The sequence below is a fragment of the Scyliorhinus canicula genome, chromosome 8 (genome assembly GCF_902713615.1).
Source record: "Scyliorhinus canicula chromosome 8, sScyCan1.1, whole genome shotgun sequence".
In the NCBI taxonomy this organism is placed as follows: domain Eukaryota; kingdom Metazoa; phylum Chordata; class Chondrichthyes; order Carcharhiniformes; family Scyliorhinidae; genus Scyliorhinus; species Scyliorhinus canicula.
The window spans coordinates 14,381,166-14,408,845 of NC_052153.1; the positions used below are offsets into that span (position 1 = coordinate 14,381,166).

Consider the following 27,680-nt stretch of genomic DNA (forward strand, 5'->3'; position numbering starts at 1 on the left):
CTGGCTTGACCCTGGATCCCACCACCCTCGACACCGTCCTCGCCACCCCCTTCCAGAACTCCTCCAGTGCCGGGCATGCCCAGAGCATATGGGCATGGTTCGCTGGACTCCCCGAGCACCTGACACACCTGTCCTCACCCCCAAAGAACCTACTCATCCTCGTCCCAGTCATGTGGGCCCGGTGCAGCACCTTGAATTGGATGAGGCTAAGCCGCGCACACGAGGAGGAAGAATTAACCCTCTCCAGGGCATCAGCCCATGTCCCGTCTTCGATCTGTTCCCCCAGTTCCCCCTCCCACTTCGTTTTCAGCTCCTCTACTGACGCCTCCTCCGCCTCCTGCATAACCTTGTAGATATCAGATATCTTCCCCTCTCCGACCCAGACCCCCGAAAGCACCCTGTCGCTCACCCCCCTCGCGGGAAGCGAAGGGAATCCCTCCACCTGCCGCCTAGCAAATGCCTTTACCTGCAGATACCTGAACATGTTCCCCGGGGGGAGCCCAAATTTCTCCTCCAACTCCCCCAGGCTCGCAAACCTCCCATCAATAAATAGGTCCCTCAGCTGTCTGATGCCCGCTCGGTGCCAACCCTGAAATCCCCCATCAATGTTCCCCGGGACGAACCTATGGTTCCCCCTTAACGGAGCCTCCATCGAGCCCCCCACTTCTCCCCTATGTCGCCTCCACTGCCCCCAAATCTTGAGGGTAGCCGCCACCACCGGACTCGTGGTATACCTCGTAGGAGGGAACGGCCACGGCGCAGTTACCAGGGCCCCCAGGCTTGTATCGCCACAGGACGCCCTCTCCATCCGTTTCCATGCTGCCCCCTCCCCCTCCATTACCCACTTGCGCACCATCGACACATTGGCCGCCCAATAATACCCCGAGAGATTGAGTAACGCCAGCCCCCCACCATCTCTACCCCGCTCCAAGAAGACCCTCTTCACCCTCGGGGTCCCATGCGCCCAAACAAAGCTCATGATGCTGCTAGTCACCCTTCTAAAAAAGGCCCTAGGGATAAAGATGGGCAAACACTGAAAAAGGAACAAGAACCTCGGGAGAACCGTCATTTTGACGGACTGCACTCTACCCGCCAACGATAGCGGCACCATGTCCCACCTTTTAAATTCCTCTTCCATCTGCTCCACCAGCCTGGTAAAATTAAGCTTATGGAGAGTCCCCCAACTCCTGGCCACCTGCACCCCCAGGTATCTGAAACTCTTCACTGCCCTCTTAAATGGGAGTCTCCCGATTCCCTCCTCCTGATCACCCGGGTGTACTACAAATACCTCACTCTTGCCTAAATTTAACTTATAGCCCGAGAAGCCCCCAAATTCCGCTAACAGCTCCATCACCCCCGGCATTCCCCCTTCTGGATCCGCCACATACAACAGCAGGTCGTCCGCATACAGCGATACACGATGTTCCTCCCCACCCCGCACCAGACCCCTCCATCTCCCTGACTCCCTCAACGCCATAGCCAAAGGTTCAATCGCCAGTGCAAAGAGCAAGGGGGACAGGGTGAACAATCATTGTTAATGGTTGTGCACCTTCAACTGCACACCAAAGTCAAAATAAAGGCAATGTGAGTCTGTGCTTGACATTCACCAGATTACTCAATGGTCTTGAAGCACAGTGAAAACAATCAGCGCTAATAAAAGACTCAATGATCTGTTGAGCTGCTCGCAGAAAAATACTTTTCACTGTACCTTGGTATATGTGACAATAAACAAATCCAATCCAATCCAAGGCACATTAAGAACATTTGATAAACAAAAACCTGCATTTGTACAGCGCAGTTCACAACCTTGGGACACCCTAAAGTGCTTTACAGCCAACAAAGTGTTGTCACTGCTGTAATGTACAGAGATGAAGCAGCCAATTTGCGCACCGGAAACTCTCTCAAACAGCAATATAAATTGTTGTTTGGTAGTACAGAACTTGATTATTACTGCAAAAAATACATTTTGTCAAACCTTTTTATGTTGCACTCATCAGGTCAACCACAAAAATACCAATGTCAGGGAACTAACGGGTGGAATTCTCTGATAATGGGGCTATGTCCCCACGCCCGCAAGGAAACGGGTGCGAATCACTCTAGATTTTCGTGGAGAAAGTCCAGAGTGATTCTCCATTTTGAAGGGGGCTAGCAGGGCTCCAGAGTAGTCCTCGCAGCATACGCACCCTTTATCCCTCTGGTTTAGCTCAGGGCTAAATCACTGGCTTTGAAAGCAGACCAAGGCAGGCCAGCAGCACGGTTCAATTCCCGTAACAGCCTCCCCGAACAGGCGCCGGAATGTGGCGACTAGGGGCTTTTCACAGTAACTTCATTTGAAGCCTACTCGTGACAATAAGCGATTTTCATTTCATTTCATTTTCATTGCCCCACTTTGCTCCTAATTCTGCTCCACATGAGCTTCCTCTTTATGGTTGGTCACATAGCGACATATCAAGGGATTTGAACTTGGATTTCCTCCAATTGTGTCAGCTGCAGTTCGGAATGAACTCCGCCCAAGGTGACCTTGTCTTACCCGCCCTTGAGTTGGCTTTTAAGACGGGGAGAAATCGGTCCATTTTCCAGGCGGAAAACATGGACAAAGTGGACACATTTGCAGGGCCATGCCCCATGTCATACTAGCCATCTCAGTTCCCTCCCAAGGTAGTTAGCAGAGGAACCTGGACAGATGTTTGGGATGCAGCCACAATCCTAGCCATTTGCAGGCGGTGGCATTTTTACATTTAACATGAAGTTCACGAAGTGTGCAGATGAAAGGAAAGACCCGCTGGGTAGCTTTTCAAAGAGCCAACACAGGCACAGAGGGCCAAAAAGTCATCTTCTATGCGGTGCTACTCAAAGTCAACCACAGATTTTCAGATAAAAACATGATCCATTTTCTGGGTCTGCTGCTTTAATGGTGCTGAGAAGGTCCAATTCACGTTCCTATATTTGCATCTAATGGAATCCGTCTCCTCCAGGATAACTAAACCAGCAGCAAATCCCAGAGATTCCCTTTACTTCAGTGCTCTATGTATGGTCATGGCCAACACTGGGTGAGGGAAGGTCAGCACTGTGCACCTTATAACGGTCCAATGATAGTGCACCACTGGTTTTGGGCAGACTCACGGGCCACGATCATTTTCCACCTCCATGCTTACCTGGATCACCATCCGAGTCATTGACATCACCGGCATCATCGTCAGTAAACGGTCTCAGGCAACTCTGCCTGTCCACAAATCTTGATCTCCTGTTCCGGCAAGATGGAATCGTACCATCTGAAACAAAATCAGATTTGCTGGTTATAAAAAGAGCAAAATCTGGCAAAACGCAGCAGGTCTGGCAGCATCGGTAGGGAGAGAAAAGAGAGTTAGCGTGGCCCTTAGAACATAGAACAGTACAGCACAGAACAGGCCCTTCGGCCCTCAATGTTGTGCCGAGCCATGATCACCCTACTCAAACCCACGTATCCACCCTATACCCATAACCCAACAACCCCCCCCCCCCCCCCTTAACCTTACTTTTTTTTATTAGGACACTACGGGCAATTTAGAATGGCCAATCCACCTAACCCGCACATCTTTGGACTGTGGGAGGAAACCGGAGCACCCGGAGGAAACCCACGCACACAGGGGGAGGACGTGCAGACTCCACACAGACAGTGACCCAGCTGGGAATCAAACCTGGGACCCTGGAGCTGTGAAGAATTTATGCTAACCACCATGCTACCCATGCTGCCCCCTTCTTCAGAACTAAACAGAGGGAAGAATGTGATTATATAAAAAAGGGAGTGGAACAATAGGAAGTGTTTGCAACAAAGCAAAACTGAAGAACAGGTGACAGGTGATCCTGTTGCGGGAGGGAGAAGGAGGTTTTCTATTTTCAGAGGAACAAAGAAATGTTTGGAATATTTTTTTTAAAGTATAGATGGAGGAGAAAGGTCACAGTCTGAAGTTGTTGAACTCAATGTTGAGTCCTAAGGGATGTAATGTGCCTAATCAGAAGGTGAGATGCTGCTCCTCCAGCTTGCATTGGGCTGCACTGGAGCCTTGCGTAGGCCAAGGGTGGACATGTGTGAATGAGAGCAAGATGCGACAGGAAGGTTAGGGTCATGCTTGAGGACTAAGCAAAGGTGTTCCACAAAGTGGTCACCGAGTCTGCAGTTTTGTTACAGATTCCAGCTTTGCCAGTAGTTTGTCATTTTACTGTTTACAGATCAGCTTTAAATAAGCATGAACCAATACACAAGCCACGATTTCCTTTTAAGAAATGAGAAGTGGTTCACTAGTGTTTAGTTCGTTGTTGATGGCAGGTTTAAAAACTTTACTTTGACCAAGCACTATGTGCCCCTCATCTTGTGCAGGCCAGTTAATTGAGTTGGCTAGATGGTTGTGGGTGATTCAAAATAATACCAACAATGTGAGTTCAATTCCCATTCAGGATGAGATAGACTTGGGATCTACCTGCTTGCCTCAAAGCACAGGAGCAGAAGGCAGTGGTAAACCACCCATTGACACAACAACGGCTGAGCAAAAAGCTTAGAATCAAGGGGCCTCACGGTAGCATGGTGGTTAGCATCAATGCTTCACAGCTCCAGGGTCCCAGGTTCGATTCCCGGCTGGGTCACTGTCTGTGTGGAGTCTGCACGTCCTCCCTGTGTGTGCGTGGGTTTCCTCCGGGTGCTCCGGTTTCCTCCCACAGTCCAAAGATGTGCGGGTTAGGTGGATTGGCCATGCTAAATTGCCCGTAGTGTAAGGTTAATGGGGGGATTGTTGGGTTACGGGTATACAGGTTACGTGGGTTTAAGTAGGGTGATCATTGCTCGGCACAACATTGAGGGCCGAAGGGCCTGTTCTGTGCTGTACTGTTCTATGTTCTATGTAAGTGTTGGCAGACAATAAGACAAGAACATGCCTTCAGCCACAGCACACATGGATAATACCTATGAACAATACCTAGCTGGAAATAGAGCTTACAGGTATTTGTAGAACACAAATGCACATGTACAATTCTGGAAGTTGAGCTTGCGACAGAAAACAGGACCAGGTGCATTGGACTACAAAAGGCAGAGTCAGTAGCAGGTTACCTGAGGTTTCAGCATCCACTCCAGTATCTTCAGCAAACTTGAGGAATATCTGCAAATAAAAATGACAAAGACATCACTGATCTGTGCTTGTTCTCAAGTTACCACAGGCGGCTGTAAAGGTGATGATACCGTAACTCAAAAGCCAACCTGGGCTCTGGACAAGCTTGTCCCGGGAACTCTGGCACCATTGAGATGTACAGGTCTACGAATGTTGGGCAAGCTTTATCTCCGCGGCAACGCAAAGTGTTTACGATGGAATATTTTTGTACTTGTAACTCAGTTTTCGTTGAAGGTGAGAATAAAAGGGAGTGCGTGAGATGTGGTAATCAGGGAGGCAATAAAGTTATTGTGTGGTTGGCAGCGGAGCCACATACACACTGCCCTAAACCTTTCAGTCTTTTCCATGATGGATGAATTCTGGCACAGACTCAAATGGGTTCTCTTCTTCCTTCTAATTGCACAATGTATATCCCAAGAGAGGGCCAAACTCACCGAGAGGATGAGAAATAATCACCAGCACAGTTGAGATATAAACACTGACCTGCATAATTACATATCATGTATGAAATACTAATGATGTCCTGTTGACTGGCGGAAGATGTTTTCTGGCCTGCTGTATTCCTGTATGAATGAGCTCAATCTCTGTGATGTGAAATTAGAATATTTATGCTTTGAAGCCCCTCTAACAAAATGTTCAGACAGAGTGGCTTTATTCAAGAACATTAGCATTTTTCCATATCTTTTTAAAATATCCCTTGAATCTTCTCCACCTAACTCCTCGGGATTCAAATTGGGGGTGTCAGATGCTGGGCGTTATAACTTTCTTTTTCTTCACCAAGTGACAATTTGTCCTGTGTCAACAGTGAGTGTTGTCAGGATATTAAAGCATGAGGTTATCATAGACGTCTTGTTTTTATGCTGCAGGTTGACCAATATCGTTACTGTAAACTAACTTTGTTAAGAACAGATCTTGGATGCTTGCAGCCTGCTTATATTTACATGTGTTCTCTGACCTCTACTGCCCAGGTTAGGTGACCCAGTCAAGTACAGATTGTGATGTATTATATCTGATACTGGTGTACACTACCACAACAAATCTAATATTTTGACTATAGCTGAGTCCTAATTTTGCCCTCACACAACACTCTCAATAGATGACACTGGATGGCTATCTGGAGTGGAAGCTGCTGCTCATAGTGCTTCAGGTAAGTCTAAGAGCCAACTATAATCACCGGGCTGAAATCAGCTAATTCAGTGCCAATTTGGGATCGGCTATGGTCACATGTTCTGGATAGCTCCAAGTTCCAAAGCAAGCTAAACAATCGATCTATCAGAGGATACTATTTTCACCACACTGTTCACTGCTTGAAGAGCTGATGACTGGGGTAAAACAAAACTTGAAACAGAGAAACAGAAATTCTTACTTCTTCCAGGGTGGTGTCGGAGATCCCATAACTGGAAATCCCAAGGTCAGACAGTCTGTCATCGATCTCGTGGAAAAGTTCCACAAAACCTCCATCTTTAGCAGCCTCATAAGGTAACACATAAGTCAGTTCATGGCCAATATCTTCAACCAAACGAGCCTTGGGGATGTGTTTCAAGATCAGATTAGAAATGGCTGAGACGTCTGGAAAACCAACAATAAAGGTTATCAATGAGTTATTGAAAGGCACGGAAGCATGTCGCGGACGATGCTAATCATACATTTAAAAATTATTATTATTCATAACCCCTGAAAGGAATAGGTTCAGAAGGCCTTTGCTTAAACGTGAGATGTGGCCATAGCCAGAAGGAGTGCTGCAAATCCGGGAGGAGCAGAGATTATGCCCAACTGTGATATCAGGAAGGCAAGTTACCGACCCCATTCCGTCCATACCATTCCACAACCTTAGCTACGAAGCTGAATGAGAAGGTCTGAGCGACATGTACCCCCTCTCTCCCCAATGTAATCTACATCAAATGAAGAAGTACTATGACTTGAGTAATAGTGCAACATGCTCTGTGCCAATTAGCTATCTGTGTATGTGAGATGCTTATTCTAAGCGGGTCTGCTTAATTGGCATTTGTTAGTCTTTGCTTACCTATCGTCGTGGTGTCACTTTCTTGATCGCTGCCAAGCCCAGCATCAGAGCTACTTTGAGAAACACTGTCGTCCTGTGAAAGAGGCCATTAGAGTTGTTACCCATCAGTCCAATGAGTTAACTTGGAGACAGCAACAATCTCCTGTTGCACATTTACTACCAGATTATGAAAAAGACATGGAGGTACTGGAGAGGACTAAAAAAAAATGACTTGCTCGGACATTAGCAGGAATGCATGGGGTATAGATAACCAAGAGAGGTTAGATATCTATGGTTCTCTGTCACTTGAAAAGAGAAGGCCAAGGGATGATCTGCAAGAGATCCTTAAAACAATGAAAGAGTCAACTTGCAGGAAAGAGCAAAGCTGGTGGACATCAATAGAAGACAGTGATCAAAAAATCTAACAGGGATTTCAGAAGAAACGTCTTCATCCAAAAAATATCTACAATATGGAACTCCCTTCCACACAGAGTAGCTGATGCAAAGAATGTTGCTGCTTTCCAGGAGAGGCTCGACAAGCATTTGAGGGAGAAGGGAACAGGGCGTGCTATTGATAGGGTTAGGTGAGGGGAGATGGAAGGAGGCTGGAGTGGAGCAATGCTAGCATGTACCGGATGGGCCGGATGGCCTGTTTCTATGCTCGCTATCCGATGAAACACAATATAAATGCCATTTACCTTCTTCAAGTATGACACGGTGCTGCTGCTGTTCCTGCAGGAGCTGAGACTTGGCTCCAAATCTTTCTTGACCAGGGTCAGGTAGTAGCCTGTTCCCAACTGGTTCTTGAGGTACAGTGATGATCCACAGCAGCATAGCTTGCCATTGGAAATAATGGCAATCCGGTCTCCCAGCATGTCTGCCTCATCCATGTGATGTGTCGAGAGGATAATGGTCCGACCTGGGAAAGAAAACGGGTTTAGATCTTTCCCCAACGCAACATAATTTAGCATTCGTTGCTCCCCTGAAGTCAACCTGTACAAACTTGAAAGCTTGAATGGGCGGCACGGCGACAAAGTGGTTAGCACAGCTGCATCACAGCGATAGGAGCATGGGTTAAATTTCGGCCGAGGGTGACTGTCTGGGTGGAGTTTGCACTTTCTCCCTGCGTCTGCGTGGGTTTCCGCCGGGTGCTCCGGTTTTCTCCCACAGTTCAAAGATGTGCGGGTCAGGTGGGGTTATGGGGATGGGGTGGGGGCATGGGCCGAGGTAGGGTGCTCTTTCAGAGGGTCGGTGCAGACCCGATGGGCCGAATGGCCTCCTTTTGCACTGTCGGGATTCTATAATTCTGTAATCAACCGTGGATCATCACTCAGTAAGGCTGCATTGATTACTTGTATTTTTTTCAACAAGGGTGGGACATTCCCACAGGATCGTCACACACCATCCACAACGACAGTGAACGTAAGCAAATGGATGCCATTAAACCGGATTTAAGCCACACACGGGTGATGTTTCGAAGCATGTCGTTAGTACTTTGCTCGCAGACCACGTATATTAACTGGTTTGTATCTTCTGACAATTCTCTAGGTTGATCCCGGGAATGGAAGAGAGGTTCACGAGAGGTGACTTTATTGCGACAGAGAGAACTCTCAGGGATCTTGAGAAGGTAGCCGCTGAGAGTTTGTTTCCTCTGGTGGGGGAATCTAGGACCAGAGAGCATCATCCCAGAATAAGGGGTCACCCACTGAAGACAGAGATCAGGAGAATTGCCTTCCCACGGAGGGTAATGAATCTGTGGAATTCTTTACCGCAGACGGCTGTCGAGGCTGGGTCATTAAATATGTTCAAAGCTGAGATAGACAGAATTTTAATCAGTCAGGGGACCAAGGCTATGGGGATAAGGCGGAAAACTGGAGTTGAGGATTGTATCAGATCAGCCATGATCTCATTACATGGCGGAGCAGATTCGATGGGCCAAATGTTCTAACAGGAATAAATGCCAGCCTAGCCAGTGATGCCATCATCCTGTGAATGAATAAAAAAATACTGGATATTGCTTGTACACGTGCTGTTTTACTAAGCCCTGTCTGCAGCAAGTGATAAACTGCAGCTAGTTTCCAATCTGAGGCAGGCTAGATAAACTGCATTGGAAGTTGTGCAGCAAAGGTTCACTAAATTGGTCCCTGGGATGAGGGGCTTGCCCTCCGGTGAGAGGCTGAGTAAATTGGGCCTATATTCTCTGGAGTTGAGAATGAGATGCGATTTGGGCTGCAAGGTAGCATAGTGGTTAGCACAGTGGCTTCATTGCTCCAGGGTCCCAGGTTCGATTCCTGGCTTGGGTCACTATCTGTGTGGAGTCTGCACGTTCTCCCTGTGTGTGTGTGGGTTTCCTCCGGGTGCTCCGGTTTCCTCCCACAGCGCAAAGATGTGCAGGTCAGGTGGATTGGCCATGCTAAATTGTCCTTAGTGTCCAAAAAGGTTAGGTGGGGTTACTGGGTTATGGGGATAGGGTGGAGGTGTGGGCTTAATTAGGGTGATCTTTCCAAGTGCCAGTGCAGACTCAATGGGCCGAATGGCCTCCTTCTGCACTGTAAATTCTCTGATTCTATGATCTCATTGAGACATACAGGGTTATGAAGGGGCTTCACAAGACAGACGTTGAGAGATTGTTTCCGCTGGTCTGGGAATCGAAGACATGGGGCAAAGTTTCAGGATAAGGGGCCGATCGTTTAGGACTGAGATGGGAAGAAATTACTTCACTCAAAGGGTCATGAATCACCGGTGTTCTCTACCCCAAAGGGTTGTGGATGCTCTATTGTTGAACACATTTACGGCTGGGAAAGACAGATTATTTGATTTCTCTGGGAAGCAAAGGGTGTGGGGAGTGGATGAGAAAGTGGAGTTGAAGTCTAAAATCAGCCTTGATTGTACTGATGTGGTAACATGAGGCACCCTGTGAATAACAAGGAGGTCATGACCACCATTCTGCTCACACAGCATCGATGTCAAAATGTGCAACTGAGCTTACATTCACGGCACGCAATCACTTTAACATGGCACGTACTGGAAACCCAAACTGGATCCCAGTTACAGTAACTGGCTGGGTCTACAGTGATTTCCCCTTTAGCTTACAAACAGGACTAATATCAAAGATTCATCCCAAAAACATCAAGTTCCTTCATCACACTCGATCTTCTATAGTCCGTAAACAGCATTTTACAGGAACGTCATGTAAAGTACTGTGTTCTTCCGCTTCAGTATATGCTGTAAACTTACCTTGGCGATATTTAAGCAGCAGGTCCCATATTCCTCGGCGGGAGTAAGGGTCAACCCCAGCCGTTGGTTCATCCAAGATGACAACTTTCGAGCCACCAACAAACGCAAGAGCCACTGAAAGTTTACGCTGCATCCCACCTTTCAAGTAGAACAAAGGTCAAATGTTAATCTCCATTTCAAGGTTGAGCGAGAGGAATTTGAAAGCAACAGCACTGTCAGAAATTCCTAAGATTCCTAAGATTTACAAGTCAACAAAGGGTTGGGTTGGAAATTCGTCCGACTGGCTCATGAGTGAGGATCTAAGGCTGAAGAATTGAACTTCGAACTATTCCAGGGTTGTGCTCCTGAGCTCATGCAGACTTCCGTGTCCGGATAATCTGCACAGCAGGAGATTTCCTTTTGGTCCGATGGGTATTCCTGTCTCAGTTATTGGGTGCGGGGAGCAGAGCTGCCCTGTAAGTCAAGAGTTGCAGCTATCACAATGAAAAATCTGGAAGTATTTGACAAATGGCTAATTTCAAATGTAGCCTTTTTTCCAGTGGTAAAGTCTACAACCAACAGTCATGGGGAAGGTGACCTTTTATATGGTACAGGGCTGTGGTTCCATCAGAAGCAAGGCCTGTCTTCACAAGAGGATAGACTGTGCTGAGAGGCAATTGAGGGAGGGCTTTGGGTGGGTTACCCCGTCAGCCTTGACTCTTTCACGTTTGCTTACATGGAAGAACGGTTCCACAAGTAGCTGCTTCCAGTTTTGGTGGAACAGAGCAATATTAAATAAAGAGTAACAGAGACTGAAGCAACTGGGTTCCACTCCAAATTCTTCCCTGTCTGCCCAGAGAGTGGAACGTCCCAAGCCTCGGAACAGAGGAATTTTCGGACTTTTGGCTCTTGACGACCCGACTCGGGAATCGCATGAGGCTGCAATTGCAATCAGCGAAATCATCTGACCACAGGGATCAGACTCCGGAATTCCATCCGGTACAATTGAAAATGCTCTGGTTGTATTATTGCAGGCCTCAACACCAAAGTCGTTGGCAGTGGCTTGCACCAATTCGAGAAGTGTTCAGTTCTGTTGAACCTCCCTCCGCACATCACAAACACGCCCCCTCCCCGTCCCGGACCCCTCCACCCATTCACTGTTGATCCACTTGGGTGAACTACCTTTCCTGTACCAGCCTCCCCGAACAGATGCCGGAATGTGGCGACTAGGGGCTTCTCACAGTAACTTCATTGAAGCCTACTCGTGACAATAAGCGATTTTCTTTTATTTTTTATTTTTTTCTACCTGAAAATCCATGGGCTGGATTCTCCGTAGCCCGGTGCTGAAATTGGGATCGGCGATTGGGCGGAGAATGGATTTTGAATCAGGGCAGGTGCCGGTTTGACAACAGTTGCGATACTCCGCCCCTGATGGGCCGAGTTCCCGACGGCACGGGCCACATGCGGTCCCAGCGATCAGAAACCCGGCGTGGCATCTGCGGGCTATGTCCAGCACCGCCACACTCATCTGGGATCTGTGCCGCTGGCCGGGGGCTTCTGCTAGGGCGGGTGTGACTGGTGGAGGGTGGCCAGGGCTTGGGCTGTGGGGTCGGGGTGAGCGGGTTAGGGTTCCAGCATGGCCGGGCCGCAACCAGATTAGCACATTAAAAATCCAATTTTGAAAAAATGCTGAATCGGCTTTGAAGCGGATTCTCCCAGTTCCTGTAATTCTCCCACCCGCACAGGCAACATGAAACTGGCATGAATCACCACCAGTCTCCACAAACGGAGACCAGGCATGATGACCACAACAGGGAGCTCCGAGTCCATTGTAGGCCCCAGGTAGTCGGAGGCATGACAGAGCATGGCCCTGGCACTGCCCCCTGGCAGTGCCAACCAGGCTGTGCCAGGGGAAAATGCCAAGGGGAAGGACATTTGGTGACCCCCATAGTGGGCGTTATTCACCTGGGCGAGACCGCTGGTATGGTGATTTACGGAGGAGGGGGCCAGATGCCAACGAATGGCGGGGTTGCGGGGGGGGGGGGGGGGGGGGGGGGTGAGGAGTCTGTAGCATTATTCTGAGATTGGTGCGCCAATACCAGCCGGTGTCTTCGGGTCTCCCATTCACAGCGCAAACCACCCCAGCTCCAAGAAATGACTCAGTGTGGAAAGATCTAGATTGGGAAGGTGCCAGAATTCTGCCCATAGTTTGTTGCCCACCCCCATTTGTCTTTTGAGTTTGAGGTTGGTGAACCTCCTTCTTGAATACAACGTAGAGTGTCGTTAGGCCATTTCACAGGGCAGCTAAGAGTCAGCCCCATTGCTGTGGGTTTGGGATCACATAAAGACCAGAGCAAGTAAGGAGAGCAGGATTCCTTTCCCAAAGGGAACAATCGCGGTCACCATTATTGACATGCACTTTTTATTCCAGACTTAGTTAACCATCCAAACTTGAATTCCCCAATTGCCATGATGGGGTTTGAACTTGTCTCCGGATTAATAATCCTGGCATTGGGACTACTGTAAGATGACCAGGTCTAACATACCCCGGAACTTAATCCACTGAATTCTACCTTCGTGGGGGATTACTGCTTTCAGAAAAGGGAGAAAATTGGTTGCAACTGAAAGGAAATGTTGAACAGTAAATAAAATGTGTTAGGCTGTGATGCCGAAAGACTGCAGATTGCAAACCACACAGCACAACCAGGTTCCAAATATAACTGAAGCACTTTGACCAGAATTAAAAACAATGCGGAACGACGGCCTGTCTTCTTTCCATTTTGTGAAATGAACTTTAGTAACCTTAGTGAAGGGTACTCGCAGTCAGTACAGCCAGTAGCTCAGGGACTAATCACTGTGTAGCCTCTTGGCAGCAGCCCTCACACATTTAATAAAACTGACAGCTGGAATTGAGTTGGTATGTCCTCCTGGCTTGTGTTTTGAAGAGGACATTGCTCAAGGATACACAAGTGAGCGGCGAATCTGGAACTCGCAGCCAAACTTCGGCTTTTAGCTGAGCCAGTGGGACGGAGACGTCAAACGGGCGAAGGTTTGTATAATATCTTCCCCACTACAGGCACGAGCAAAATGATGCAAATCTAAAACTGCTCTCTGGCAACTGAGAAGGGACATGCAGCCACTGGCATTTTCACCATCGCAAGCCAGGAAGGATAACTAAATGAAGAATTGCTCAAAGACAACTTTTAAATGATTGCTTTTTGTGAATCAGTAATGTGGAACACTGTACAACAAATAGGTAGTAAATAATAGTCTGCACAGGGGAGACACCCTGCCTGACTTGATTACTTCATTTGTTTGAATGACAACTTGGGTAGACTGCTGTACATCCTTCATTAAGACTTCCAGAAAGCATCTGATAAAATTCCGCACTAAAGGAGACTGTTTCTGCTCAATGCTGATAATACATTGAATTATAATGAAATATGGTACAAAGACGAGCCACTCAGCCCAACTGGTCCATGCTAGTGGTTTTTTAAAAAATAATTTAATCCCCGAAATGTGTGCATCCCTGGAATGGCGCAATTGAATTTAGAAAAATTACAGCACAGAAGGAGGCCATTCGGCCCATCTTGTCCATGCCAGCCCGAGGACACTCTGATGCCCTTTCTAATCCCACCTTCCTGCACCCGTCCACAGCCCTGTACCTTACTTACAGCACTTAAGGTGCAGATCCAGGTACGTTTTAAAAGAGTTTAGGCCTCCACCACCAACTCAGGCAGCGAATTGCAGACCCCAACTACCCTCTGTGTAAAAGCGTTCTTCCTCATGTTCACTCCACACCTTCTGCCTCTCATCCTGAATCTATGTCCCCTGGTTCTGGAATTTTCCACCACGGGAAACAGTTTTATTCTGTGCGCTCTATCAGTTCCCCTCATAATTTTGCACACCTCAATTAAGTCACCTCTCAGCCTATTTTGTAGCAAGGAAAATAACCCCAACCTATCCAATCTCTCCTCGTAGCCACACTTTTCCAGCCATGGCAACATTCTTGTAAACCTGCTCTACACTCTCTCCAGCGCAATAGCATCCTTCCTGTAATGTGGTGACCAGAACTGCGCACAATATTCCAGTTGTGGCCTCAATAATGTCTTATACAATTCCAACATTATATCCTTACTTTTATATTCTATACCTCTGCCAAGAAGGGAAGCATTCCATATACTTTCTTTACCACCTTGTCGACTTGAACTGTGGCCTTTAGGGACCTGTGTACCTGTACGCCAAGATCTCTGACTTCATCCACCCCTCTTAGTATATTCTCATTTATTGTGTACGTCCCTAAATGCATGACCTCACACTTCTCTATGTTAAAATCCATCTGCCACTTTATCGCCCACTGCACCAACCCATCTATATCATTTTGGAGTTTATAGCTATCCTCTACACTGTCCACCACTCGGCCAATCTTTGCGTCATCTGCAAATTTCCCAATTGTGCTCCCCACGTTCATGGCCAAATCATTAATATGTAACACAAACAGTAAGGGTCCCAACACCGAGCTCTGTGGAACACCACTTGAAACAACTTTCCAATTGCAAGGGCAGCCATCGACCATTACCCTTTGTTTCCTGTTACTAAGCCAACTTTTTATCCAGTTTGCCACATTGCCCTATATCCCATGGGTTTTTAGTTTTTTGACCAATTTGCCACGTGGGACCTTGTCAAACGTCTTGCTAAAATCCACGTACACCACATCCACTGCACGACCTTCATCAAACGTTCTTGTCACTTCCTCAAAGAATTTAATCAAATTTGAGAGGCAAGCTGTTCCTTCATAAAATCCATGCTGACTACCCCTGACTAGTCCATGTAACAGTTAATCCCTTCTCTCAAGATTGATTCTACTAATTTGCCCACCACTGAAGTAAGAGTAACTGGCCTACAATTGTTTGGCATTTCCTCCTATCCCTTTTTAAACAATGGAACCACGTTTGCATTTCTCCGCTCCTCCGGTACCTCCTCCTCTGTATCTAGTGAGGACTGGAAAATGTATCCACGACCATCTTACATTTCAGGCCCTGAGATTTGTGACTCCTCAACTAATGGAAGAAACTTGCCCTATCAATGCCCTTCTTTCCTGGAGGAAAGAGGTCCGACCTGTTCAGTCTTTCCAGGGTAAAATGTGGGTATAGATTAAATAAAGGTGGTTGAGAAGGGTGTAGAGGAATGGGTACTGATTAGAGGGGAAAGGGGGGGGCGAGGGGTCCTGATTTGCCTGCCCCTTGACTTAGGTGTTCACACTGATACTGTTTCCAATTACATCAATGGTACATAATCCGGAACTCAATGTAAATTCCTTACATTTACTGATGATATCAAACCAGGATGGTGGAATTGAACAAAGCAGGACAGGAACTACTGAGTAAACTTTTCAAAAAGGATCAATGCTATTGAACGCAGGCAAATAGGACGTGGTGGAAGGAGAAAGTGTGGCACAAATGCTTCACGGGTGGAGTTGACATTGGGATGGATGAAGCTGAAATAGTGAAGAGGGACCATCAACAAAGCCGACAGAACACTGAACTGCACAGCCAGCACAGCTTTGACCAACCTGTACAATGCTCTGGTCAGACCATACCTTGAGTACTGTGCCCAGTGAGAAACGAGAGAGAGCTTGACGCACGAGAAACCGTGCAGAGAAGAGCGTTGAGACTTAGCGACAAAGTGTCAGGATTCAGAGTCAGGAGGAAAGACTGGAGAGACACAGGCTCTTTAGCCTGGAAAAGAAGCATTGTCAGAGCTAGTCTTATTAAGACATTAAATGGCATCAAATTTTGTTAATCCGGATTCTACTTTACCTTTAGCAGTGAGAGTTGGACACGGGGACAAATGTTGACACTGGTAAAAGGTAACTTAATTCTGCTTTCAGCGACAACTTCCATTTTACCTGGTGTCTTTAAAATCACAAAATTTCAACACTGAGCCACATGAGGAGGTATTAGGGTCAAAGGGTAAAATCTTGCTTAAAAGAGAGGTCGGGGTTTTCGGCACCCCTCTCTCGCGCTGTGTGTTTAGCTTGAGGAGGCGACCTGGCCATCGGCTGCGAGTAGAGTCTTCCAATCCTGCCAGTGCCTAATGCTTTTTGCGTGACTCATCTGTGAATATGTTTTGGCGGGGGGGGGGGGGGGGGGGGGGGGGGGGGGGTGCTTTGGCTAGACTGGAAGATTCCGCTGGAGGGAAGACCTGGAAAATTCTGTCGATAGTTTTTAAAAGAGCATCTCAAAGGAGAACTGATAGAAGCACTTTCTCATACAGCGAGTGAAGATGTTTTTTTTCCCTCCCCACAAGAGAAGCCAATTAAAGAGTTTTCCAGTGGAAAGGTCAATGGACCAATTGGATCAGTATTAATTGAGCATCCTTGCCTAGTACAGAACCATGACTCACCTGAAAGTTTGTTGGTCGTTTCTTTGCGTTTGTTCAGCAGCCCCACGTCCAAGACCATCTGCTCCACCTCCGTCTTCACCTCCTCCCTCGACAGCCCCTTCAGCCGTGCGTAAAACCAAACGTGTTCCTCGACCGTTAGCCTGATGAAATTCAGAAAGGTCTTCGGTCACAAAGGAGCCTGACTGAACATTCACCTCAACCGCGGTCAATAAATATGGGGAGAGGATTGGACACTGTCGGCGAACCAGGGGTCACATTTTGAAATCAGTGGACACCTTAGCCCTCCCAACCTGAACGATGCAGAAGTGAACTTGCTAATCGAGCGATACCAAACAACATAAAGCCACACAAACTCTGCATTCCAGCTAAGGGGAGGTAATGTCAGCCTGGCATGTGTCCCAGTAGCCTGCATGCATTATTTAGCAGAAGCTATACAAGAACACAAGATGATTTCCAATTTCTTTCTTGAGATAATCCCAAGTTAAAGACGAGTTGACAGGAGATAACAGGGATAACAAAGGGACTTTAGGATGAAGTAAAGTATGAAAATATAGCACTTCTATATATTTGCTTCTTTATTTGGTTTTCAGCTCGTATGGGCAGCACGGTAGCACAGTGGTTAGCACGGTTGCTTCAAAGCTCCAGGGTCCCATGTTCGATTCCCGGCTTGGGTCACTGTCTGTGCGGAGTCTGCACTTTCTCCCCGTGTCTGCGTGGGTTTCCACTGGGTGCTCTGGTTTCCTCCCACAGTCCAAAGATGAGCAGGTTAGGTGGATTGGCCATGCTAAAGTGTCCAAAAAGGTTAGGTGGGGTTACTGGGATAGGGTAGAGGTATGGGCTTGGGTGGGGTGCTCTTTCCAAGGGCCGGTGCAGACACAATGGGCCGAATGGCTTCCTATTGCACTATAAATTCTATGAAGACTGGATTGGCCTCACATTGCTTCGATCACCTGGGGCCCTCCCACTTCCATATCGAGTTCAGGACATCCCATTGCTAAATTGATCACTGTTTTGCCCAATTTACCTCAGGCACACTGATGTTGAATCTAAACCCTCGTGGCTCCAGGGCTCGGAGCAAGGGAAGAAGGTGTAAGAGAGAGAGGGCAGATGTTTGCGCGGGTGTAGCCGGTCTGTGGAGATGACGATGGGTGAACATTTAACAAATGCCTTGGTTATCGTGGAGGATCTGGAAGTACCTTACACGTGGCCTGTACAGCGTTGGGCTCAACTGGTTTTTGTAGCACCCCACATTCCAACCTTTTGCCTTCAACTTCTCTGAAAGCTCACACCCTTACTGTTCACCATATCAGAGGCCCCCATTCCCCCCTCAGTAGTTATGACATCATCCTGTCAGATGGGACAGTTTTAGCCAGTTACTCCAATATAGGGGGAATCACAGAAGATCCTTGTCCTGCCTTCATTTTTTAATTTTTTTTATAAATTTAGAATACCCAATTTGTTTTTTTCCAATTTAAGGGGCAATTTAGCGTGGCCAATCCACCTACCCTGCACATCTTTGGGCTGTGGGGGCGAAACCCACGCAAACACGGGGAGAATGTGCAAACTCCACACGGACAGTGACCCAGAGCCGGGATCGAACCTGCGACCTCGGCGCCGTCGTCCTGCCTCCATAAGCATGAGTCACCAGATTATCGTCAGCAGCAGACACCATCCGCCCAAGAATGCAGATGCGAAGCATCACACACTGTCAACATCCTATTTAGATTAGCGCAGGCAGAGAGTCAGATCTGTAAACCTCAGGATCTGTGTGGTTCCGTGCTGTTCCCATTGTCTTTTTACAGTATCAAAACTGTAGCAATCTCAGTAAATGACTATGCGCTGTAGTTGTAGTCTTGTGACTTACACGAGTCAAGTGCTATTTTCTAACAATATATGCACATAATGCATCATTTTTGAGTCTCTCTTACCACATATGAGTCACCAACATCTGGTCTTACACCAGCAATACTTTGCAGATAAATCTCTGGAGGGTCTGGTCGCAGGGCCAGGGTGGGGGAGGGGGGCGGGGGGAGGGGGGGGGGGGGGGGGGGGATCTGAAAATGACCACGACTTTAGATGACATTAGAAGATAAACAGAGTGAAATGGAAACGCAGCACAAGCTTTCTGGTATATTTATAGTGAGGTGACCTACTTTAGAGTATCCGCACTGACTACAGCATATATATATATATATATCTTATAATGAGCAGCGGGACCATTTTATGAGCGAGAAAGACGCTCGAGATTCACTGATGGAACTTCCCTATTGCACTTACAGGTCAAAAAGGACGTTGTGTTGCGGACACATCCCCAGGCTTTGCCGGATGGAATCCAAGTCGGAACAGATGTCTTTGCCCAGAATGTAGGCGGTTCCAGAGGTTGGCGGGAACAATCCTGTCAAGATTGACCTGCAAAGAGCGTCAACAGATTGTACAAAACTGCAAATTGGCACAATTAAGGAGCCACCTTTCGCAAAATCTATAGCAGTCAAATAACATACCTAAAGCCCAGGCCTTTAGAGTGGAGACTGTTTAATCCCCATATATTTGTGTTTGTTTGCATTCTGGGATTTATCACAAAGATGTGACAACAATGAAGACCTGGTTGGATTTTAAGGGGTGCCACGGTGCCCGCCCCCCCCCCCCCCCATGCGAAAGTGGGGTTCTGCCCCATGAGAAAGCCAACTGCCCCACACCCATTTAGGTTTAGCAGGGCGTTAATTGGCTGAGTGCAAGACCGCCGCCTTAGAGAGCTGTTGGCTAATCCAATTGGCCGGCGGCTCTGCCTTCCCCGAGGCACCACGTTTGAGCAGTGGGGGGGGGGGTTTGCCTCCGATGGGCACAGGGTCCTGCAAACAAGGCTCCCCTTCCCTTTCCTGATACCAGCTCCGTCCAGTAAAAGCATCCAGGCTATTTGCTTGGCATGGATCACCCCCTGCTGGAGGTACAATAGTGGCGGGTGGGGGTGGGGTGAGGCTTTAAAGTTGTCAATAATCGGCCACTTGTGAGTCTCAGTCGGCCCAAGCAGGAGAGGCTGGGCCCTTGGTGCTTCCACCTTCTCCCGTGAAATGGAGGAAAGGTGGGTGTGGCCACGTAGGTGGCAGGAAGGCCGTGCGCTGGCATTTTACAAGCCCATCCACCTTCAAACACATCGATGGGGAGCCTAAAATCCAGCCTCAAGCTCTAAGGAAACAAGAACAAGAGCAATGGATAGCAGGTCGCCAATTTGCTATCCCTCAAGGTACACAATCAAGATCGACACCTCTCGAGAGGTTTCTGTCATATGTTCTGGCGCCGTATACAAATGCAAACTTTGATTTATACTGAATCCGCTAATTGTTTGGATCCAGCTCCGCAGTTCAAGCAGCTGGCCAGCTTTGATTCCTCGCGCAGCTTCCTTACATAGTGGTAGTCTTGCCAGCTCCATTGTGTCCCAGGAACGATGTGATTTGTCCTTCGTAAAAGCTAAGGCTGAGCCCATCCACCGCCAGCTTCTTGCCACTGCGGTAAATTTTGACCAGGTTTTGAATGGAGACGCCAAGTTTCAGGTGGCTCGGCTCCTCTTCCACGCAGGCTAAGAGAGGGAAAAAAGGGGAAGTTCCAGATCACGCAAGAGGCCTTGTGATTGCCCTGGAATTAGTCCAGAAGAATAACTGCCGGGAAAAAAAAAGCAACATACTGGGTATAATGGAGTAAAATCAGGTGGAGGCCCAAAGTCCGGCCGGAACCTTCCAGTTTCACCAGTCTAAGTGTCTGGAAGCATGCAGCCAGTGGCAGGCTTGGGGGGGTAGAGGGGAAGGCCGGCCTCGAGGCCTTCCCCCCCCCCCCCCCCCCCCCACCTCCCCCTCCCGCCGTGAGGCAGGAGCAGCTACACGCCACCCTTCCCAAAGGGCCTTCGCCATTCCCCCACCCCCTTTAAAACAACACTTTAAAACGAAAGCCTGCAGCAGCTAAAAATATATCACAGGCACATCCTGCGTTTCAAAGAATATTCTTTCTCACTTACTCTGTGAATTTGCGTTTTTAGCAGATGGAGTCTGCTTAATGTTCTGAACCGTCTCTCCACACCAATAGGATTTCGTGAAAGGAAAACACCACGGTTTGGGAATGCCATATTGACCTGGATAGCAAATAGGACACAGAGAATTACAAAAAGGGGAAGACACTGAAAATCCAACTTCCTTGCTGTTTAAATTGGAATAGCATTCCAAACTGACCCGCTTCCCAAATCAGACATTTGCTGAATACACAGATGACATTGTAAGTGTCCACCATGAAGCAGACTCAGTCCGCGGTCGCCCTGGTGGGGGAGGAGGGTGGGGGAATCCATCACTGGGGCGGGGGGAGGGCATCATGGACGGCCAGGGGAGCCATCGGGCGGCAGGGATCGCGGGCATGCGCGATTTCGGGGGAGGGGGGGGGGTCCTATATTTTGCATGATAGTCCGCGGTGTGAGTCCGCCATGGCGTTCGGCACGGCTGCCGCAGGCCACCACCGCGCGCATACGCGGACTCCCGACCGGAAGTGCGGGGCCCCGTATCTGCAGCCAGAGCTGCGAGGAGCACTCCAGGGCCCTGCCAGCCCCCTGCAGGTAGGAGAATCGCTCAGGAATTTCTTAAGGAAAGTCCAGAGTGAAACACCGGCGTCGGGACATAACCCCATTTTTGGAGCATCCAGCCCATTTTCTTTCGCAACTCAATAATCGTAAAGCGAACAAAAATATTTAGAGGGAGAAAGTCCTTCAACCCAATGACATCAATGGATCCATTCACCTCACTTTAGGACTATTGATTTTGGAATAATTTTTCGTACCTGGGAAAACTGCCTCTATGTACCAGGTTAGAACCCCGTAAAGGAACGTGTCGATTATCATGAGGATGATGGAGGTGGTGATGTTGTACTCGTCGCCTTTCGAGGGACTCGAGAAGAGGTTATGCCACTGGACTCCAATTCCTTGCTCCTCGAACTGGGCGAAGTAGTCAAAGCCAAAGCCAAACGCGACTGGGGACAGCAGACTCTGCGAAAGTAACAAGATATTGGAGCCGGTGTTGGGGACAATTGCCGGGGAGAATCTCAAATAACACATTGAGCATGGTGGATTCATGTCCACTCTGGACACTCGAGTTTGAGACGGGCATTGCAGTGTAGTGCCCAAGGGGTCCTGCATGAGCTGGTTTATAATGCAGAACAAGGCCAACAGCGCGGGTTCAATTCCCGCACCAGCTGAGAATTCTGAATTCTCCCTCCGTGTATCCGAACAGGCGCCCGAATGTGGCAACTAGGGGCTTTTCACAATAACTTCATTGCACTGTTAATGTAAGCCTACTTGTGACAATAAAGGTTATTTACATTTTATTTATTTACATTGTCAGAGGTACCGTGACGAGAGCTTGAACTCAGGCCTTGTTTGCCCTCTCAGGCGGACATCAAAGATCTCATTGCCAATATTGATCCTTCAGCCAACGAAGAAACGGACTATCTAGTCACCCTCATTGCTGTTTGTGGGCGTTTGCAGTGTCCAAATTGGTAGATGCGTTTCCTACATTACAGAACAGATAGCTCTTCAAAATGTACTTCCTTGGCTGTAAAGGACTTTGGAACTCTAAAGCACTGGGGTTGTGAAGATGTGATGTAAGTTCAAGTCTAATTATGCTGGGAGGAGGTCCCCTCTGAATCTCCTGGTCGACCAGCAGCTGATTTGTCTGCCTGCCATCAATTGGCGGGTCCGAAGGTCTTGGCATCATACTTTAAACACCAGTCCAGCACGCTTAAAATCACTCTCTCCAGCCCACCTGTCTTCACCAGACCATGCAGGATGTCAGCAACCCTGAGGGAGAAGGCTCGTGGCCGAAGGAAGATGTCTATTGCTCAGTTCAACCACCCTCCCACCGGAGCCATCACCCTGCGAGGCGCCCATGACCTACTTGTACCTCTACTCACTGCATCTACAGTCTGCATTAAACAATGCGGCACCCCTTTAATATTCACTCCATATTTGTGAGCTTTCCGTGCAGACTTATCGGGGTCCAGATTCCCCCCCCGCCGGGCGTCCTGCTCCCTTACATTGTCCATCTTCGTCATCCTCCTCCTTGCCCCTTTGCCTACCAACCCCCACCCCTTCGCGCACAGCTCTACTTCCATATTGTCCCATCTTACCTTCGTCGAGCCACATGTTGTCACACCTTGCTCAATCTATTGTTGATTTGTGCCAACAATGTCCAATTTTAAACAAAGGTAGCATGGAGGCCAGCTGACCTGAACTGTGGGCACTGCCAATAAACTCAAGATGCTCATGCCCTGCCTCCATGGCACAATTATTGGTGAAAAGTTGTGGGAGATCCAGTACAAAGACGTGCTGGTTGGGCGGATTGGCCATGCTAAATTGTCCCCTAGCCTCCAATAAGGTTAGACGGATCTGTGGGGATCGGGTGGGGGGCTTGGGCTTAGACAGGCTGCTCTCTCTGAGGGTTGATGAAGACCCGATGGGCCAATTGGCCTCCTTCTGCACTGTGGGGATTCTATCATGCTAACTTTATCCTGCGCCTGGTTATTCTTTCTCCTGGTTTGAGGGTGCCTGACTCAGAAGTTGAGCCCTTGAATTTGAGCACGTTCCAAAATATTTCCCCGGCACCTTGCACGTCACAGAATTCCGTAACAGAGTAGCGAAACGAGAAACGGAGTAACCTACTTACAGCAACGATTTTGACCGGATAGGTAATATACTCCTGCCAGGCCATACACAGCACGTAAGGGAGATACAGAGTGAAGTAGATGATTCCTCCGCAGGCAGCCGCCAGGTTGGCTTTTGAGAACATGGTGCTGATCAAAAAGCATTGCAAGATCGTTACCACCCCGAAAACAGCGAGGAACGCGAAGACGGCAATGGGGTTGCTGTAAGGCAGGATGTTCCCCAGCTGAAAGAACGAGGGAAAGAAATCTTCATTAAAGTTAAATGATGGTTTAAACTTTAACTTTGAAAAGCATCGAACCAACAAAACCAAAATCAGTTGTGACAAAGAGTCAACCTGACTCAAAACGTTAGCTCATTTCTCTCTCCACAGACGCTGTCAGACATGCTGAGATTGTCCAGCAGTTTCTGTTTCAGATTCCAGCATCCGCAGTAATTTGCTTTTATAACTAAACCTAAATTAGAACTGTTACAAGTTTTCAAGTTAAAAATCGACACGAATTTAGGCGGCAGATATATGAGGCCAGTGGGCTGAGATCACCAATTCTGGGGCAATGTCCCCATGCCGGCGTGGGAACGGTGACGGAAAACTGGGACAAAATGGCCACTGATTCCCGTTTTGCTGGGAGCTAGCATGCAGGCCACATAGAGCACCCGGACCTATTGCCGGGTCCATGGCCGTGCATGCCAGAGACCTCCCCTTCAAAAACAGATGATTGGACCATTATCAAATTTCTGTTCCTGGGATCTTACTGTCAGCATTTCCTAACTTCTAACAGCGCCACACCTCAAATGTATGTCAACTGGCTGTAAAATAATTTAGTGAATGCAGAGGTTGTGGTTATTTTGTGTTTTCGATCGACAAGAGAGTTAAGAGTTAGGGGCAGGAAAGTGGAGTTTAAAAAGGCCACAATCAGGCCGATTGGCGGAGCAGGCTTGATGGGCCAAATGGCCTATTCCTGCTCCTATTTCCTATGATCCTGAAGGTGCATTTTTTCCCATAATTCGTCAGAGTGTCAGATTCTGACTGAAATCCGGCATATACCTCTCCAGATGCACAGCTGAGTTTTCAGAACAGATCATGAGCCATTCTAACAAAGAAAATTGTGTGCGTGTGTATATGGAGGGGCTGGTTTACACAGTCAGTCTGGCGGGGCGAGTCCTGATGGAGAAGGCAAGGCCGGTTCCACAGAGACTGGGATGCCATCTTTAAAGGGCGCCTCGATCAGAACTCGGGTGAAACCCCCCCCCAATAATGAAAGTATCAGGGGCTCTCCATAACCATGGCACAATTGTCAGGGGCTCTTGCCCCACCCCCAGCAACAACCACCGTGGCGCACCCCCTATCAATGCTAAGTGCCTCCTCGCTGCCAGGGCCTCCCCCACCGCTGACCCCCCCCCCCCCCCCCCCCCCCCCCCGATGCTGGTCCAATCCCCTCAACGCCGGATACCCCTCTTCAACGGCTTTGGTACTCTTCAAACCCCCCCTCACCATAACACATAATGGGGATCCTCCTCCCCAAATGGACTCCACAGGCAGCCCGCCCCTGGCACTGCCCCCTGATGCAGGTTGGCACAGGCTGGTACTTCCAGGTTGGCACAGGTCAGATGCCAACCTGTGCCAGCGGGCATGTCATTCTCCACCAGGGGCTATCGTTACTTTGCCCCCGCCCTGGTCGCATTGCCCTCTAGTCTTTTCCATCTTCATAAAGCTGTTGTGAACCTCAATAACATGATGTCACATCGGCGATGTTTGAATATTCAGTGTGTGTGGTGGGGGGGGGGGGAATCATGTGACACATAGGCCCATTAATAATATTCAAATTCATACAAATGTATTTCAATGAAAAGACGTGAACCTCATTACGTCACTGGGAAGTGTCAGGGAAAATCAGGAAGTGAGTTTGCGCAGGCGAGAATGTCTTGTGGGATTTAGCGCCCGTTCGCTGGCAGCAACCTGGGCGCAACATCGACCCCCCTCTTTCTCATTTTTTAATCGCTTTGTACCTATCCCGCAAAACAAAATTGGTGATGAAGCCTCGCCACACCTTTTGACTGGGCAAAGGGAACCTGTGGGTTTTTTGTTCCTCAATCTCGTTGTAATGGGAAATTGCTGGGAATTCGCCCACTCCCACCGACGGTCTCTTCAGCTGCCCCTGGGAAGAGACGTCCTCAGCGTGGGGGGGTGAAGGTGGATCTTCCCAAGCTACTGCTGGCAACCTGATAACGGGCCAGGAGAAACACTTCACCCCCACGGCCGCTGTCCACCTCCCGCAAACCTCTGCCCGCACCAGCGGAATTTCAGAGAGTTGGGCAAGGGAAAACGAAGGCTGAAGGCAGCTACTTTATTTGGTTCGCAATATTTCATGTGCAGAACCACTTACCTTCAGAATTACCACCAGCAAGGCTGCACTGACGAGAAGAGGGATTAAGCTGCTGATGAACCAGCTGAGCCACAGGGTACCGTTACTCAATCCCATAATTCTCATGGTCTCCTTGAGCCGTGCTTCTTTCTCATACACTACCCCTTTGATGATCACCGCGACAGAGTATATCCAGGCCAGAGTGGTGAAGAGAGGCAGTGACTGGCTCAGGACACGGAGAAACCTACGGTCAGACAAGAGGAAGAGGGCGTTTTAGTTTTTCAGCTCGTCAAACAAGGACACAAGCGAGTGCATTCAAACAAAGACTTTAATGTGACCTGCTCGATCGGAAGAAACACTTCAAACGCTTGGCATGAGAGTCGGATGCTGAGATTTGAAAACGTCGAGAGTTTAATACTAGGGCGCCTGGGGACAGTGAGATGTCCATCGTTGCCTCCAACACAGAACGGGGAATAAACGTGTCCGTGTTATGTGTTTTTGCTAATGACAGTGTAGTGATCACACTATTGGTTTGTAATCCAAAGATCTCAATTAATAATTGAGTTTGACGTGAACTGGAATCCCTCGCTGACAATTTGAATACTAAATCCAGCTTGGTAACAGTAAAGCTGACCGAGGTTGGGGGAGGGGGTGGGGTTGGAGTTGGTAGAACTTACAAGTCATCCACATAGCAGGGGTACGGCATTTGCTGAATATACACGCCGGTTTTCTTTTCGCTCCCTGTAATGGCGCGTATGATTGCGTGCTCTATTATGTCCTGGAGGTAAGAGAAACCGCCCCAAATATAACGGAGGTCTTCAAACGGGTCAGCTCGAGGACCAGGATCCCAGTAGCTGGTTGAAAAGAAGAGAAACAAGCATAAGTCTGAACAACAGAGACTTTGATAAAACAGTGAACAAAGTTGTCAACGCGCTTCCTTCCATACTTTAAGCACCATGGGGTTTTAATGTTACGCTGCTGCGATTGTATTACCCATCCATTATCTTGTTCGTCCTCTCCACATTGTCGATGTCCATCCGGATCTTGTACTTGACGTGCTCTGATGGTTTCGTACTCTTCGACTCAGGTCCGAGGAAGACAATTCCGGCCCAGAACTTCCTTTCGTCCAACAGTTCCATAGATTTGTTTATTAGCTTCTCCTCAGTGGACACGGCCTCCAATTTGTCCCACTTTATGCACTTGGATCAGAGAGAGGTTGTAGTTAGCATCCGGCTCGTCAGAGAGTCACAGAGCCATCACAGCAAAGAAACAAGCCATTCAGCCCATTGAATCCCTGCTGGCCCTCTGTCGAGCAATCCAGTTAGCCCTATTCCCCTGCTCTATCCTCCCGGCAGAGGTTTATTTCCCTCATGTGCTGACCCCAATTTCCTTTCTGAAATCGTGACTGTCTCTGTTTCCACCACCCTTCCCGATTCTTTTACAATCGTGTCAAACCTTGGCTGGGCCTTGTGAAAATCGGTCAGATCCCCTCAGTCTGTAATCTTAAGAGTTTGTATATACATTCTCAGAGCTGTGCATAGAATTGCATAGATTACGTAACATGGGAACAGGAGGCCATTCAGCCCAACTGTTCCTTCCCAGTTAATGTTTCTCCTCAGCCTACTCCCATCTCTCGCCACCTAAACCTGGCAACAAAACCTTCTATCCTTTTTTGCCTTCAGCTCTTTCTTGAACTTCCCCTAAAATGCTACTTGCCTCACGCAGTCCATTTGGTAACACGTTCTACATTCTTTTTGGGCAGAAGAGCTCCTCCAGAATTCCCTTGCTGAATTTATCAGTGATTATCTTACATCTATGGTACCTGGTTTGGATTTCCCCCCAGAAGGATCGGCTCTCTCAAACCTTTT

General features: G+C 48.3%; 1 protein-coding gene across 2 annotated transcripts in view; it reads right to left on the reverse strand.

Moving 5' to 3' along the window:
• The window catches only part of LOC119970136 (phospholipid-transporting ATPase ABCA1-like), a 167,674-nt gene that overhangs the window by 41,852 nt on the left and 98,142 nt on the right, over window positions 1-27,680 (reverse strand). For both annotated transcript variants that reach the window (XM_038804215.1, XM_038804216.1), the window contains 15 exons: window positions 26,806-27,011; window positions 26,490-26,666; window positions 25,834-26,056; window positions 23,454-23,675; window positions 21,574-21,778; window positions 20,768-20,881; window positions 20,164-20,335; window positions 19,039-19,170; window positions 16,762-16,901; window positions 10,378-10,515; window positions 7,839-8,059; window positions 7,162-7,234; window positions 6,505-6,707; window positions 5,081-5,129; window positions 3,156-3,272 (listed from right to left, as the gene is read on the reverse strand). In XM_038804215.1, coding sequence (XP_038660143.1) covers window positions 3,156-3,272; window positions 5,081-5,129; window positions 6,505-6,707; window positions 7,162-7,234; window positions 7,839-8,059; window positions 10,378-10,515; window positions 16,762-16,901; window positions 19,039-19,170; window positions 20,164-20,335; window positions 20,768-20,881; window positions 21,574-21,778; window positions 23,454-23,675; window positions 25,834-26,056; window positions 26,490-26,666; window positions 26,806-27,011 — 2,392 coding nt within the window. The remainder of the gene's footprint in view (window positions 1-3,155; window positions 3,273-5,080; window positions 5,130-6,504; window positions 6,708-7,161; window positions 7,235-7,838; window positions 8,060-10,377; window positions 10,516-16,761; window positions 16,902-19,038; window positions 19,171-20,163; window positions 20,336-20,767; window positions 20,882-21,573; window positions 21,779-23,453; window positions 23,676-25,833; window positions 26,057-26,489; window positions 26,667-26,805; window positions 27,012-27,680) is intronic.